Source organism: Rhinatrema bivittatum, chromosome 4, assembly GCF_901001135.1.
Source record: "Rhinatrema bivittatum chromosome 4, aRhiBiv1.1, whole genome shotgun sequence".
Classification (NCBI taxonomy): domain Eukaryota; kingdom Metazoa; phylum Chordata; class Amphibia; order Gymnophiona; family Rhinatrematidae; genus Rhinatrema; species Rhinatrema bivittatum.
In genome coordinates, this window is record NC_042618.1 from 134,282,372 (window position 1) to 134,298,580 (window position 16,209).

Consider the following 16,209-nt stretch of genomic DNA (forward strand, 5'->3'; position numbering starts at 1 on the left):
CCTGTCCTCTAGCCTTTCCTCATAGGGGAGCTGTTCCATCCACTTTATCATTCTGGTTGCCCTTCCTATAATTGTAGAACAATTATAGTATAACTACTACAGGTGATTGATCCTAAGCACTACACTGTGTGTGTACATACAATGCATGAAACATTTTATAAGCATATAATTTTCAGGCAAGAATGGACCCCCAGATTTTTCAAAAATTTGTAAAGTAAATTAGATGATATTGTATGTCCAGGGGTTCTCAAAGATCATGGTTCAGAATCAGAAATTAAATTATTCTTTCAATAGTTTTTACACAAAGGGTACTTCAAAACTGGGGTCAGTGTCATGATAGTTTTACATTTAAAACCTGCTTGGCTAAGTTAATTCATTTTTCTTGTACTCTATCCATCCCTCTCTCTAACTCCAAATTCACCAAACCTGGGAGAAAATAAGACATAATAAGACTGAAATCATAACAGCGTTAATAGGTCATATGCTACACAAGGGTATGTCTGACACTCCTTGCTATTAGTATGAAAAGAGATTTCAATTTTCCCTTTTGTAGAGGAAGAATCTCAAACTTTCCTCCAAAGAAGGGAAGCAAATGATTTGTGCGCGCGCGTGTGTACGTGTGTGTGTGTGCAAGCGCAAGGTCAATATATACAGCACATATGACATGTTTTTTCTTTACAGCTCATCTTTCTACCATCTTGCCTGGTGTGTATGTATGTGTGTGTTTTGAATCTTAAAAAGCAGATTGCTTTTTGAAATTTAGGACTGTCTCACCTCTGGCGTGACATCTCGTGGTGCAAAACCCGTTCCTCCTGTTGTTAAAATCAAGTTAAGCTCTTTCTCGTCACACCAATCTACCAAGGTTTCCTGAAAGAGAATAGCAGAACTATGAGGTATGGCATTTTTGGAAACTGGTCTTACCTCAAAAGTATCTAGTAACTTGATATTGAAGTATTCAAAACCTTACAGAGTAGAATTTCATGTTGTTAAGTACTTGCAGAAAATGTGACTATCTAGGATTCTAGTATTTTACCTCTCTTTTTATCCCTTTTCTTCTTCTTAGTGGTTTGGGGCAATTCCAACTGGATCTTTGTGAGAAGACATTTAAAATAAGAATAACTATGATGAATACCACTTTCAATTGGAGGGACTCAAGTTGTGCAGGATTGTATATATTGCTCAGAGCATAAGATGTTCACCCTTTTAGCACACTGGCCTGTCAGTATTGCTTCCAAGCAAAGGCAAAACCAGGCATGAAACTTTTAACATCATCAACTTCCAAAGACTTATAGCAGTACAGGACCTTTGAAAAAGAACAAAATAGATTCTTCAATAACTTTTATTAGCCTACCATTAATATCTATTGCACAGACTTTCTAGCCTCTATTTTAGAGTGTTTTCTGAGACTTCATGTGTTTCACCCTAAGCCTTTGTTAGTGCTGAGAAGGAAACTTACTTGTAGGTCAAGTACACTTGAAATAAATCATTATTAGATGAGAACTCTGTTTACAGACATTTTTGACTGCTTCCTTTTATTTTTATTTATTTATTTTTTTTTAACTCCCATCTTACTGTGGCCTTGCATGTTATAGCCCTTCCTCTTTGCTCATGAAGAACTAAACACCACTACTAGAAAATCTCACCAATATTTACCAACACTCATAAAAATCTAGGCCTGGTCATGTGATCACATTTTCACGCTAGTCGCATAACCACACAGCACATCACCACATCCTGATCATGTTAGAATGTAGTAAAATCAGCTGGCTTTGGTGCACCTTGGCTCATTTTTTTCTTTCTTTTCAATGTTCGGGCACTAGACAATATTATATTTAATGTTTGCAATTTCATGTTCTGTTGTGTGAATTATCAAATTGCATCAAAATATAATACCATCAGTAAGGAACAAAGACCAGATCAACATTATAATTTCTATTTACAGAAGAAGCTCTGTGTTTGGAATATAAGTCAGTTGGCTCACCAGAGGGGTAATTTTAAGACCCGCATGCGCATACATGGACGTGCTTGATTTTACAACATGCGCTGTAAGCATGTTATAAAATACGATGTCCGCACGCACATGCGCACTGGATTTTAACATCCACGTGCGTATGTGGAGGCAGCCCGCGACTCGCATGCAATTGGGTTATTTTAAAGATTTCTTTGGATACCGCAACGTTAATGTAGAAGTTGAGTGGATATTACCCCTAACACCATGAATTCAAAAGGTTAGTGATACTGGGATGAACATGAGTATGTATTGAATAGGGAATTGGAGCATTGGTCTTAAACATTACCAAAAATACTTTTCGCAAGGCTCCTGAAGAAGCTTAATATAAGCGAAACAAAGAGGATCCTATTTTGTAAGGGGTCCTATAAATTTGTTCTTAAAAATGCTGTGAATACGTTTTGATTAAATCATTGTATGAGTGGAATGTGTGAGAATTCTAGGGTTTGAATGTGGTGAATGAGGTATTATATTCTTTGAAAAATATATGTATATTTATGTTATGGTACATGTTTATGTTTTGATATATGTCTAACATGTTTTAATAAAGCATTCATTACATGTATATTGTATAATTAAGTCTGATATTTTGTATAGTTTTGATATAGTTATTATGGTAGTTATTCCTTCAGTGTTGGTGTAATTAGATATTGGAATCCATCATGTATACCTTCTTGTAGTATAATACCTTTCGCAAGAAGTTGGTCATCACAGACAGAATTGTGCTGGGTCTTGATCAGACTGTACAACAGGGATTAAAGAGTTCTGGTTGAGTTTTGTTTATTGGGGATAAATAATGTGTGTGCGTAGGGAAGGTATGTTGGTATGTATGTTACAGTTGGTATTCTGTCTGTCGTCCCAATGCTACCTTAGGAAGCTCTAATAGGGAGGTATAGAGCATTGGAGGGGAAGAGGAGTCTTGACTGGGGGATTCTGCCATTGAGATAACATATTGATTGAGCAAAGATATTTTTGTTTTATATAGATTCCTATGACCAGTGTTACTATTAAAACTTTGATTATAGATGGATTGTATTCCCCCATTAAGAAGAAAATGCTTACTGATCTTCATAAATGAAAGGTAAATCTGGCCTTCCTTCAAGAAAGCCACTTGGAGAACCAAGAATACCAACAAAGGGAATGGGTGGGGCACTGTTTTTATTCATCTTTTACTTCCAGGCAACATGGTGTTGCAATTCTCATAAATCAAAGCATAACTTTTATTTAATGATTTATATTTCGCTTTTTCAGACATTTCAAGCACTGTAGATATTTCCCCGTCCCCAGTGGTCTCCAAAACTAATGAGTAGATTTTAAAAGAGCTGCACATACGCCCATAAATACGTGCTATTTTATAAAGTATATGCATAGATTATAAAATATTCTTCCCGCATGCTTGGGGTGAGCAGGGGGGGGGGGGGGAAGAGAGAGAGAGAGAGAGACTCTTTATAAGACTCAGCTTGACACAATATATGGACCATTGTAAGGGGGCACTTTGATTCGGGGTGAGTTTTCGGGAGGTGGGTTGGGACCTTATAAGAGATAAGAATTCTAACAAGAGGAGTTAATTTGTACATTGCAGTTTCTGCTAGCTGCATTGTACTAATCAACTCCTTTTCATCAATTATAAGGTTTAAAATTGTTTACTGATGTCATTTTTACAATGAATACCTCTGAATTTGTCTGAAATTCCACCCCTCCTAACCCTAAACAGAGACTCTCTCTCTCCCTCCCCCGGACTCCTACACCTACCAAGGAGCTATAGCAAAGTTCCATGTGTAATAATTGTGCGCTGGCTGAGGAAAATTGGGCTTACAGGCATCAGTGCTGGCCCCTCCTCTGGAACGCCCATGCTCTGCCCCTTTTCAGCCTACTTTTTCTGGACGTGCGTACATTAATGTATGTACATCTTTCCCGGCTATTTAAAATTTGCGTAGCTCCTGAGTGGCCCACTTATGCGCTTATGTGGCCGTTTTTGCACTCACAAGGCTTTTAAAATATACCTCTAAGTTTGTACTTTTGTCCAGGAGACTATACTGACAGATCCCAATGGGAGATATGTGATTGTAGAAGGAATACTGAAAGGAGTAAAAGTCATTCTGGTAAACATTTATGCATCTAACTCATACTCCCATGGATTTTGCAATACTATTCTGGACAAACTGGACAGGTGGGAAAGTTATTCTATTATAGTGGGAGATGACTAACATAACAGATAACCCCTTGGTGGATTGGAGACTGTCAAAGAATCCAAAGAAAAATCAGTCGGAAGTGGGGATAGGAATTTTATGTCATGAGCTCCAGCTGATTGATTCATGGCATATTTTACACACTAATGAGAGAATTTACTTATTTCTCACATGTATACAATTTTTTTACTCAGATTATATTCTAATTACCAAAATATTGTTCAATATGTTGTCCACCAGTTGTATTTGTGATTTGCCTTTTTCTGACCATGCCATTATGTTAATCATTCTAGATCTATCATAAGAAGAGAAAATATATTTAAAGTAGAGAATGTCACCTTGGCTTCAGTTTTTGATCCTTTTTTAAGAGATAAGTGGAGGGAATACTCAGAATTTAATCTTACCCCTGATAGTGATCCAAATATATCTTGGAATGCAGAAAGGCATTAATGAGGGGACATATTCTAGCCTACCAGACAAGCAAACAGAAAGAGAGAAATCTTAAAATATTAGAATTAACTAAGCAAATAGACTCTCTGAAACACACTCATATACAAGATCTCTTTCAATTATCCAAAGAAAGTCTGATGGCAGCTAGAAAAGAACTGAATGGTATGTTGACGTGTAAACCACAACAATCTATATTGTTTTATAAGTATAAGCTTTATCAGTGGGGGATTAAATCTGGGAAACTCCTAGCGAAGTTAGTGAATTCTAATAATAGGCCTCAGGGGTTGGTTTTGCACCTAATTTACAAATTGCAATCTCATGAGAATACTCCCTCCATAATACAAGCATTCAAAAAACACTATGAAAATCTATACATAGCAGAAACATCATCAGAGCAAGAATATCACTCCTTTTTTAGGGATATGCCTTTACCGCAATTGGATGAAATTTCTAGAGGATGCTTGAATGCCCTAATCTATGAGACTGAGATACACAAAGCCATAGCTCATTTAAAACTGGTTAAAACACCAGGATCAGATGGCTTCGGCCCAGAGTTTTATAAGTTATTAGACTAGCAATTACTTACCCCACTTAAAAATGTTTCATGCAGCGACGGAAAAGAGCATATTTGAGATGAGTTATAATTAAGCAACAGTTGTGTTACTCCCTGGTAAGGATCCTCAATACCCAGAATCATATCGTCCAATCTTTCTCTTAAATCAAGACAAACTGTTAGCAACAGTTCTTGCTTACAGATTAAATACGGTTATTCAGGGCCTGATATCTTCTGATCAAACAGGCTTTGTTAAAGGCAGGCTTTCTAATGCTAACAATAAAAGCCATTTTGCACTGCAAACGGCTAAACAAGGAAATATAAATGGACTGTTAGTCTAGATGCTGAAAAAGTGTTTGACTGCACTGAATGGCCTTACTTAATGTGGGTATTGGGGGAAATAGAGCTGGGAGATCAATTTATTCAATGGGCCCAACTTTTATATAACAAACCAATGGTACAACTGCTGGTTAATGGAGTCATTTTGGGACCATTCTTTTTAGGTAAAGACACCAGGCAAGGCTGCCCTTTATCATCATTGTTGTTTGAGCTCTCCTTGGAACCTCTGGCCATAAAATTATATTCCCTAGCATTTTTTGAGGGTATCTGTATTAAAACTGTATTTGTTCGTAGGCAATATGAGTACACCTTTTCAGCCCGGATGTTTTCGGATGTCACATAAAACTACAGAAGAAAAGCTTTGTTCACTCGGAAATCACGAAAAAGAATTTTTATTTCCGCAATCCTCCTGATACCCGCGGGAGGTTTTTCAACCTCTTCAGAGACTTTCATCCAACCTCAGCCACGATGTCTCCAGCAAATTTGAGCTCTGAGCCATGAGCCAACTTAACAATTTGAATTATTTTCCCCAAGCTATCTCGTAAGCTGATCCAGCGGATTTTCCAATAGTTAAAATAACCGTTTATAAAACATACATTTTTGATAAACTTCGGTCCTCCTGACGCAGCTGGAGGCGAAACACGGCCGTGTCGGGGCTCTGTCGTTCTTACAAAATTGTAAATTATATATTAAATTTCTTGCACATTTCCAGTGTGCAAATGCAAAATAAATAATTGTTTTGTTGCTATATTATTGTCCAGTATATTATATGCCGCACATATTTTTGTTGTGAAACCAATTCTTGTAACCATCTTTCCTCAAATTTGCTGATGTATAGGTTTCCCACATCAGATGCCATGGCAACACCCATTGCGATACTTTTGAACTGAAGGAAGAAGGTCTTATCAAAATTGAAAAAATTGTTAAATAGGGAAATCCAAACCAATCTGCAGGCATATTGAACTGGATCTAGCTAGAAAGTTTAATCTTCAAAGAATCTTCTACAATCCTCATTGCAGTTTGTATAAAGTAATTCTATGTCCATACTGACCAATAGGATTGAAGTCTGTTTTATCTTTAGGCTTGCAAAATGCTGATCATATGGATCTAATTTCGTACATAGGAAGGACTTAGTGATACTGTAGGTGTCTAGGTTTCAGCAATTTATAAAAAAAGAAAAGAAAAGAAAAGAGGATCCAAAACTGAGCCATTAGTTGAAACATTATGTGGACCCAGGTGATTCTGCGTTGATTTATGAATCTGTCATAAAATATATAGAAGGGAAGTCCATGGATGTTTGACTTGTAAAAACCAGTATTCATCCATTGTATCATGGACTGGCTGGGAAGGGGTCTCAGGGGCCCCAGGGCTCAAAGATGTTTCGTCAAAGAGTTCAGGGAGCTGCTCCTGCTCCGATGACCCAGCTGACTCTCCTGGGGCTGATACTGCAGACCCTCTGAGACCGAAGACGTCACAGATGGGAGAAGTGTTCGAGGGAGCAACAGCCATTGTAAAGAATGGACAGATTCAGGGCGACAAAGTTTTGTCTGCCTTGAAAGAAGTTAACATCGGGACAATTCTTGGAACTGGCATTTTGCAGCCAGTAACCATAGAAGGGGAAAGTTCAACAGAAATAGGCAGTCAAGTAAAATTCTCTCAGAGAGCTCCTGTAAGCATACCAGAGATTACATTGTTAGAAAAGCCTGAAGTAGTTACTTTGGACGTATTATGGAATGCTGTGTCTGTTTTTGAAAAAACAATTATTTCTTTAAATAAGGCATTTCAAGGTTTTCAAGACCAATCAACAATAGTAAATCCAGTAGTATTATCTAATTCAGTTAAAATACAAAAATTGGATACTCAAGTTGACCAGATGAAAGAGATTCAAGCAAATTTGATCCAAGGGGAAATTAGATCAGATAAAAGAATTGAGAAATTAGAGAACAGTCTCAGATATAATAATCTGAGAATGATAAACTTCCCCAAATGTAAACTTATTTCGCCTAACGAACAGTTAAATAAATACCTACGGGAAGTGCTCTCCTACTCTTCCACCAATTTACCTAATATAATTAAAGCTTACTTTTTACCTGAATCAATTAAATTAGGTGAAGGAGAAGGAGAAAAAAAAAATACTACTCAACAAAAACCAATGACAATGTCCCCCCTAGAAGACCTTTCTGGTTTTTTAGAAACTTCTCAGGAAGAACAGATAGAGAAAAGGGGAACATTGCTAGTGACATTTGCTATAGCAATTGATAGGGATAATTTGTTGAAAAATTTTCTTAAGTGCAGGAATAAATTGTACTTAGGAGAAAAAATATGGGTTTACCCGGATGTAGTTAGAGCGACACAGATACGTAGAAAAAGATTCTTGAGTCTATGTTCCAGAGCACGTGCTCTAGGAGCACGCATATTGATTAAATTTCCATGTAAATGTGTTTTAACAATAGATAATACACGATATGTGTTTATGGAGCCTGAGCAATTGGAAAAATTTTTGTTATCTAAAGAGATATCTGCTTAAATTTCTGTTGTAAACTCAGGGATATGACTGAAATCCCCACTACTTTCTAAATTTCTTCATTTAGATTTGTAAGCTTTAAGATGCTCCATTTGAATATTAGATGGATCTCTTAGAGTGCATGGTACAATAAGGTAATAGCAAAATTTTTTTTGGATTAATGAGATGAATACAAAGTTTTACTTGTTACATTTGTATCTTTAAATGCTATACCTTACGGTAAGGTAAATCCTTATTTGTATTGTAATGGAAAAATTAATAAAGAGATAAAATAAAAATAAAAAAAAACCCCAGTATTCATGTGCAGTCAGTATAATCCTCTCTCTCCCCTCCTTGACTAATGAACTAATCATTGTTTCAATTTCTGACCTGTGATCTCAATCCAATTTCTTGTAAAATGAGCTGCAAAGATGTGAAGAGAACTCCATGTTGCTGCTTTACAAATGTCAAGAATCGGTACTGAGTGATAGTGTGCTACTGAGGTTGACATTGCTCTTACTGAATGTGCTTTTACTCGCCTTGGAGAGGAAGGCCTGCCTTTTCATAACAAAATTGTATGCAATCTGCTAGCCAGTTGGATAGAGTATGTTTTCCCACTGCTTTACCCGGTTTGTTTGGGTCATAGGAAACAAAGAGTTGATTGGATTTCTTGTGGACTGCAGTGCGGTTTAAGTAAAAAGATAGTGCACGCTTACAATCCAAGGTATGTAAGGCCCTTTCTCCTTGATGAGAATGAGGCCTTGGAAAGAATGTGGGTAAAACTATGGATTGGTTCAAGTGGAATTCCGTAACTATCTTGGGAAGGAATTTTGGATGTGTATGGAGTACCACTCTATCATGTAGAAAATTTGTATAGGGTGAGTATGTGACAAGTGTTTGTAACTCACTAACCCGTCTAGCTGATGTAATGGCTATGAGGAAGATAGTCTTCCATGTAAGAAATTTAAGATCACAGGAATCTATGGGTTCGAAAGGAGAACACATGAGCCTTGATAATACCAAATTTAGATCCCATTGTGTGACTGGAGATCTAATTGGTGGTTTGAGTTGAGTTAACCCTCTCATAAACCTGTTGACAAGAGGTTGTGTAGAGATTGGTGCACCTGCTATCTTGTTATGGTAAGCAGAAATTGCACTTATGTACCCATACAGATGAAGTCTGGAGACCAGATTCTGAAAAATGGTTCAAGTAGTCTAGTAAAGAAGTTGTAGGGCAAGTGAAAGGATCAATGTTGTTTTGCTTGCACCACAAAGTAAATCTCTTCCATTTGGAAGCGTAGTTCTTTCGTGTTGAAGGTTTACGTGAAGCTACAAGCACTTGAGATATATGGGTTGAAAGATTGAGTGGTTGTAATATCAAGCTTTCAACATCCATGCTGTCAGAGATAGGGATTGAAGGTTGGGATGGCGCAGCCGGCCCTGATCCTGAGTTATGAGAGTGGGAGCTACTCCCAGATGAATTGGATCCCTGACTGAGAGGTCTAGAAGTGTGGGAAACCATACTTGTCGAGGCCCATATGGGGCTATGAGTATCATGGACCCCTTGTCGTGTTGTAGTTTCACTGGAGTTTTTGTTATGAGCGGTATCGGAGGATACACGTATAGTAGGCCTGAATTCCAAGGGCGAGCAAAGGCGTCCTTGGCTGGTTGGTTCTTCTGTTTTTGTAAAGAACAGAATTTGTCCACTTTGTGATTCAGGTGTGATGCAAAGAGGTCTATTGTCGGTTGACCCAACATTGAAAGATCCTGGTCGCTACCGAGGGATCCAGAGACCATTTGTGTGGTTGGAATTGACGACTGAGTCAATCCGCTAGTACATTTTCAATGCCAGCCAGATAAGTGGCCCGGAGAAACATTATGGGGTAGATTTTATAAATTTACGCGTGCGCGAACAAAAGTACGCTGGATTTTATAAGATACGCGTGTAGCTGCGCGTATCTTATAAAATCCGGGGTCGGCGCGCACATTTGTGCAACCTGCGCACGCCGAGCCCGGCGCGCGCTGCCTGTTCCCTCCGAGGCCGCTCCAAAATCGGAGCGGCCTCGGAGGGAACTTTCCTTCCGCCTCCCCTCACCTTCCCCTCCCTTCCCCTACCTAACCCACCCCCCCCGCCCCTATCTAAATCCCCCCCTACCTTTGTTGGCAGATTTACGCCTGCTGGAAGCATGGTCCCGCCCCCGGGACGGCACCATGCCCCGGCCCCGCCCCGAACCGCCCCCTGACCCCCTGGACACACCCCCGGCCGCCCCTTTTACGAAGCCCTGGGAGTTACGCGTGTCCTGGGGCTATGCGCGCGCCAGCGGCCTATGCAAAATAGGCGCGCCGGCATGCAAGTGCCCTGCACGCGTAAATCCAGCCGGATTTACTCGTGCAGGGCTTTTAAAATCCAGCCCTGAGTGTGTTAGGGCCCAGGCCCAAATCTGTGCGGCTTCTTGACAAAGGAGATACGAGCCCATGCCTCCCTGTTTGTTGATGTACCACATGGCAACTGTGTTGTCCGTTTGTATCAGAACAGTCTTGTGGGTAAGGCAGTCCTTGAACGCATGCAGCGCATAACGTATAGCTCAAAGTTCCAGGAAGTTTATTTGAAACGTTGCTTTGAGTTTTGTCCAAGTGCCTTGGGTTTGGAGATTGTCTGTGTGAGCTCCCCAACCCAACGTGGATGCATCTGTGGTTAAAGTTATCTGTGGGACTGGTTGTTGGAAGGGTAGGCCCTTGCGCAAATTGTCCCTGTTCGCCCACCAAAGTAGAGAAGAACGTAGTTGGAGGGTTACTTGAAACGGAGAATGCAGTGGTTGAATGGCTTGAATCCATTGTGACCTTAAAGTCCATTGAGTTACTCTCATGGCTAGTCGTGCCATGAACTGTGGAGGCCATGTGGCCTAATAAAGTTAGAAACTGATGAGCTGTCACTTGTTTCTTTGAGTAAATGGACTTTCCTAGAAGGGAAAGTGTCTCTGCTCGATTGTCGGGTAGAAAAGCCCTTGATAGGGTTGTGTTCAAGTCTGCTCCTTTGAATTGAAGTAGGTGAGATGGAGTAAGGTGGGATTTTTGATAGTTGATAAGAAAACCCATGGAGTGAAGGAGAGCAATCTTCTGATTTAGAGACGTAAGAGCTCCCTGTTGAGATTGACTTCTGATGAGCCAGTCGTCCAGATATGGGAACACATGGACACTTTCCTTGTGTAAGTGTGCTGCTAATACTGCTAGACATTTTGTAAATACTCTGGGAGCGGAGGCTAGTCCGAATGGTAGAACTCTGTATTGGAAATGTTGATGGCCTACCATGAAGCGCAGGTACTTGCGATGAGGAGGGAATATTGGAATGTGAGCCAATCTCCTGCTTGCAGAAGTGGGAGCATGGTGCCTAGAGAAACCATCCTGAATTTCTCCTTTTTTAGAAATTTGTGGAGATTTCTGAGGTCTAGGATGGGACGTAGGCCTCCGGTTTTCTTTGAATTAGGAAATATCTGGAGTAGAATCCTCTGCCCTGCTGTGTCCAGGGCACTGGTTGTATGGCCCTGGCTCTCAGAAGGGTGGATAATTCTATTTGTAATTGAATTAGTTGAGAATTTTGTTGTGGGCAGGAAGTTGGTGGAAATTCTGGGGGAATTGAGAGGAAATTCAGTTTGTAGCCTCGAGACACTATGGAGAGTACCCATTGGTCTGATGTTATATTTGCCCAATTTGAGTGGAAATAGAATAGTCTTCCCCCTACTGGCAGGTCTGGTCGGGGATTCAGGAGGTGGGCCTGTTCTCTGGTCTGATCTTCAAAAACCCGCTGCTGGACCAGTCTGTGGAGGAGGTTGAGTGCGGGTTGTTCTGGGCTGTCTAGGTTGTGAATGTTGCTGAGGCCTAGAAGGCCTAGTTCTAGCAGGTTGGGTGTAGTACCTCCTTGGTCTGTAATAAGAATGCCTAGGGTCCCTGCGAGGAAGGCGCCGAGAGGGCTGTGTTGATGTCTCCTGTGGTAGTTGGGACAATTGTCGTAGGGTCTCTGTGTGGTCCTTAAGCTGTTGAACAGCATCCTGGACCTTTTCTCCGAACAAATTGTCTCCGAGACATGGTAAGTCTACCAGCTTTTCCTGTACCTCAAGCCTGAGGCTTTTAACCACGCCCACCTGCGTGCAGTGATTCCTGCTGCTGCTGTTCTTGAGGCAGTGTCAAAATTGTCATAAGCCGCCCTTACCTCATGCTTCCCTGCTTCTAGGCCTTTGGTGACTATGGCCTATGCTGTTTCCTGAAATTGTGCAGGTAGAGAATTTGTGAATTCTTCCATTTGTTTCCAGAGATCTCTCTGATACTGTGTCATGTACAGCTGATAGGGAGAGATTCTGGAAGTTAGTATTGCACCTTGGTAAATTTTCCTGCCAAGGGAGTCGAGGAAGCGATGATCTTTCCCTGGAGGAGTTGAGGAGTGTGGACGGACACGCTTTGATTTTTTCTGGGTAGATTCTACTACCACAGACTGGTGTGGTAGTTGTGTTTTCTGAAATCCTGGTGCTGATTGCACTAGGTAGGTTGTGTTCACATGTTTGTTCACTGCAGATACAGTACATGGGTGCTCCCAAATACGGTGCTGCAGATCTAAGAGCATATCATGGATGGGAATCGCCAATACTTGTTTGGGTGGGTCCACAAACTGCAGAACTTCTAGTGTGTGTTGTCTAGAATCCTGTTCTGATGAAAGTTTGAAAGGTATTGTGTCCGCCATGTCTTGGATAAAACTGGAAAAAGATAAGTCCTCTAGTGGGGACCTTTTTCTTGATTCTGGAGGCGAGGGGTCTGACATAAAGTCCTCAGAAGAGGTGTCTGTCCCTTGATCATCCCAAGTGTCTTCATCATCATCTTTGTAGGGAGTCTTTGGGGTTGACCTGGGTGGCTGGTGAATACCTGATGGTCCAGGTAATGGGTCATCGATATATATTGATGGAGGAACTTGTTCCGTGGGTTTTTGTGGTATTGTATCGATTATTTTATGATATTTTTGTAGGAGACATTGGAGGAGGGCTAGATCTTGAGGCTCAGTCTCCTCTGTCGATGGTTGCATCGATGAAATAATAGGTGGCATCGACGCTAGTGTGGATAATGGTCTTCTCGGCGTCGACACTGTCGATGGCGGTAACATAGTCATCGGCACTGATGAAGTGGATGGTATTTGTGCATAGATCGAAGTCGATGTCGTAATAATTCTGGGCGTCGACATCGATTCTCCTCCAGTCGGTGTCAAGATCGACCCCGGCATCGGTGGTACCACCGGCATCGGCAGACTTGCCGGCATCGATGCTGTAAGCATCGGCATCAACATACACGTCGGTACTGAAAGCTGGTCCCTCAAAGCCTGTGAAACCGCTTGTCGGATTAAATTGGACAATTCCGGCCGCACAACCGATGGAGTCAGAGTGGTTGTGGGCGGTGGCGGAGGCTGAGACATGAGATCCTGTGCAGTGCCTTGTGGAGGATCTAGAATGGGTACCTGTATCGGAGTAGGCCGAGGCGTTGAAAGCTCCGGGAATTCCTGATGCTTAGGCCGCTTCGCCATCGATCCCTCCTGGGAAGCAGAGTCTGACATCAAGGGGCTTCGATGTCGGTGTTTGGACTTAGTTTGATCGGTGGATTTCATCAACGTCGAAGACGATGAAGGAGACGAACGATTCCCCGACGGTCCCGGGCGAGGTGTTTTAAGAATTAACCGCTTAGTCGCTCCAGCCGGAGACAACTTTGATGACTGTGAGGGGGATGGTATAAATTGCAGGCTGAACAGATGTTCCATCTTTTCTAGCCTGGCCTTCCGGCCCTTCGGCGTCATCTCCGCGCATTGTGGACAATTATTTACCTCATGTTTGTCACCGAGACATAATACACATTCACTGTGTGGGTCGGTGATAGACATCTTTCTGGCACAGACAGGGCATTTTTTAAAACCTGTTGCCATTTTTCTTCTTTTTTTTTTTTCGATCGACAGCTGTCGAAGAACGAATGAGATTGTGAGAAGAGAAATATATATTTTTTTTTTACTAAAAAAGTAAAAAATGAGACTGGGGTACTTACCGGCTGGTAAGAAAAAAAAACCCGAGAGATTTTGAGAGAGAGAATATCAATAGTTTGACTTATAAGTCAAAAAATAAATGTTAAGAGAATCTCAACGGCTCCTGTCCCGCGATGCTTACAGCAGCGCGGAAAAACGAAGACTGAAGAGAGACACCTGTGGCAGAGAATATCATGGCATGCCTGGCATGCTCAGTGGCCTCACTGGGCCAGTCAAAAGTTTCTAGAAACTTTGACAGAAAGTTTTCCCGCACTAGGGCTCCGTTAGTGACGTCACCCATATGTGAGGACTAGCATCCTGCTAGTCCTGGGATAAAGATAAATTATCTAGTTAACTCCAATATTCAGAGTTAGCTGGACAACTTAATGGATAAATCTGGTCAAGGCCAAAGAGAAGTCCTAAAGTTAGTAGGATAAAGTTAGCTGGCTATCTTTAAGATAGCTGGCTATATTCAATAGTATGGATGCACTATTCAATATACCTCTAAAGTTAGCTGGGTAAGTTTATCCAGCTAACTTTGCAATCTGGACAGTGACTGATTATGAACTTCATGATGTTTAGATTGAGCCATCTTAAAATACAGAGAAATTTAATCTTACAGGATAATTTCCCTTTCTTGAATCCTACCACACACAACCTGATAAGTGGGTTGTTCCCCCCTGTCAGCAAATAAAGACAGAGGAGACAGTTTTTCCTGTGATATTAATATGAGTACTTATAAAGGTGCAACTCAGGAAAAGCAAGAAATAGAAACAAACTAATCAACAAGAATGATACGAAAAAATGCCCCCCCCTCCCCTTTTTTAAACTCTAAGGATCATCTTAGGAAAATTATCTTTCCAAAACATATCAAGAACATGGAGAATGACTACTGATAAAACACAGAGCAATAGGTGCTCTCAGGATCTTCTCCAAAAAAGATTCAAACTTTCTACAATCCAACAGGAAAACCTTAAATCATCTTAGGCTCTAACATCCCGGGAGGGTCCTGTACTAGTGTAGCAGGATTCAAGGAAAGGAAATTAGCAGGTAAGATTAAATTTCTCCTTCCTTATCATCCAGCAACATCAGTCCAGACGAGTAAGATGTACCCAAGCTCAATTAAACTAGGAGATAGGAAGTCAGAGCTGCTATGAAGACTGCAGCACCAAAAACCACTTCATCCTTGGCATGAACATCCAATCTGTAATGTCTTGTGAATGTGTGCAAGGTGAACTATGTGGCCACCTTACAAATGTCCTCCAGGATCACAGGTGAAGATTCAGCCTATAAAGATGCTGAGCTCTTTTCTCCTTAATCTAGTGAGCTAGAGTTGATTTAGAAGCTGCCCCGCCCTTGCAGTCCTTCGTGCAGAACAAAGAAATGTATCCAATTTCCAGAAAGGATTGGTGATCTCTTCTAAGTAACTCAAGAGAACTCGGCGACCATCTAGAAACTGGAAGGATATTTCTTTATCTAAGCACTCTTCTCTAGAGAGTGCTGGGAGTGAAACTGATTTAAGTCAAAAGAAGAAACTACCTTAGGTAGAAAAATACTGTCTTTAGAGAAATATCTTTCTAAAATGCACTTTTAACAGGTTAAAAAAAGAGGACTCATTAAATTTCTGAGCACAAGATTCAAATTCCATTGGGAAAAAAAAAAGGACTAAAAAGTGGCTAGATACCCCAAAGGAAATGGGATACATCCAGATTATAACAGGAGATGGCAGTCACTTGGAACTTAAGGAAATTAAGTGCCAAGACTTTATCTAACCCTTTCTGTAGGAATTTCAAAACGTTTGAAATATTTCTCTGCCAAGAAGAGACCAAACTTTGCAGAAATAGTCAAAAACTTGCCTTATCCTGACATCAGCAAGAGAACTGGACATTTTAAGGGCCTTCAAGAGGGTAAAAATTACAGAGGACGAATATCCTTTTCTTCACAATTGCAAAGTTTCAATAACCAGGCCATAAGATAAAATGAAGCTGGATTTGCCATAACAACTGGGCCCTGCATCAAAAGAACTCTTGTCTCAGAAAACGGTATCAGGGAATTGATTTGTAGCCTCATAAGATCCGCATACCAAGGTCTTAATGTCTGCTTTTGCACCACCAGAGTTAT

At 40.8% G+C, this 16,209-nt stretch overlaps 1 protein-coding gene across 7 annotated transcripts in view; it reads right to left on the reverse strand.

The window, feature by feature from the left end:
* GPHN (gephyrin) overlaps positions 1-16,209 on the reverse strand; it is a 1,154,395-nt gene that overhangs the window by 688,256 nt on the left and 449,930 nt on the right. For all 7 annotated transcript variants that reach the window (XM_029598877.1, XM_029598878.1, XM_029598879.1 and 4 more), the window contains one exon: positions 775-867. In XM_029598877.1, coding sequence (XP_029454737.1) covers positions 775-867 — 93 coding nt within the window. The remainder of the gene's footprint in view (positions 1-774; positions 868-16,209) is intronic.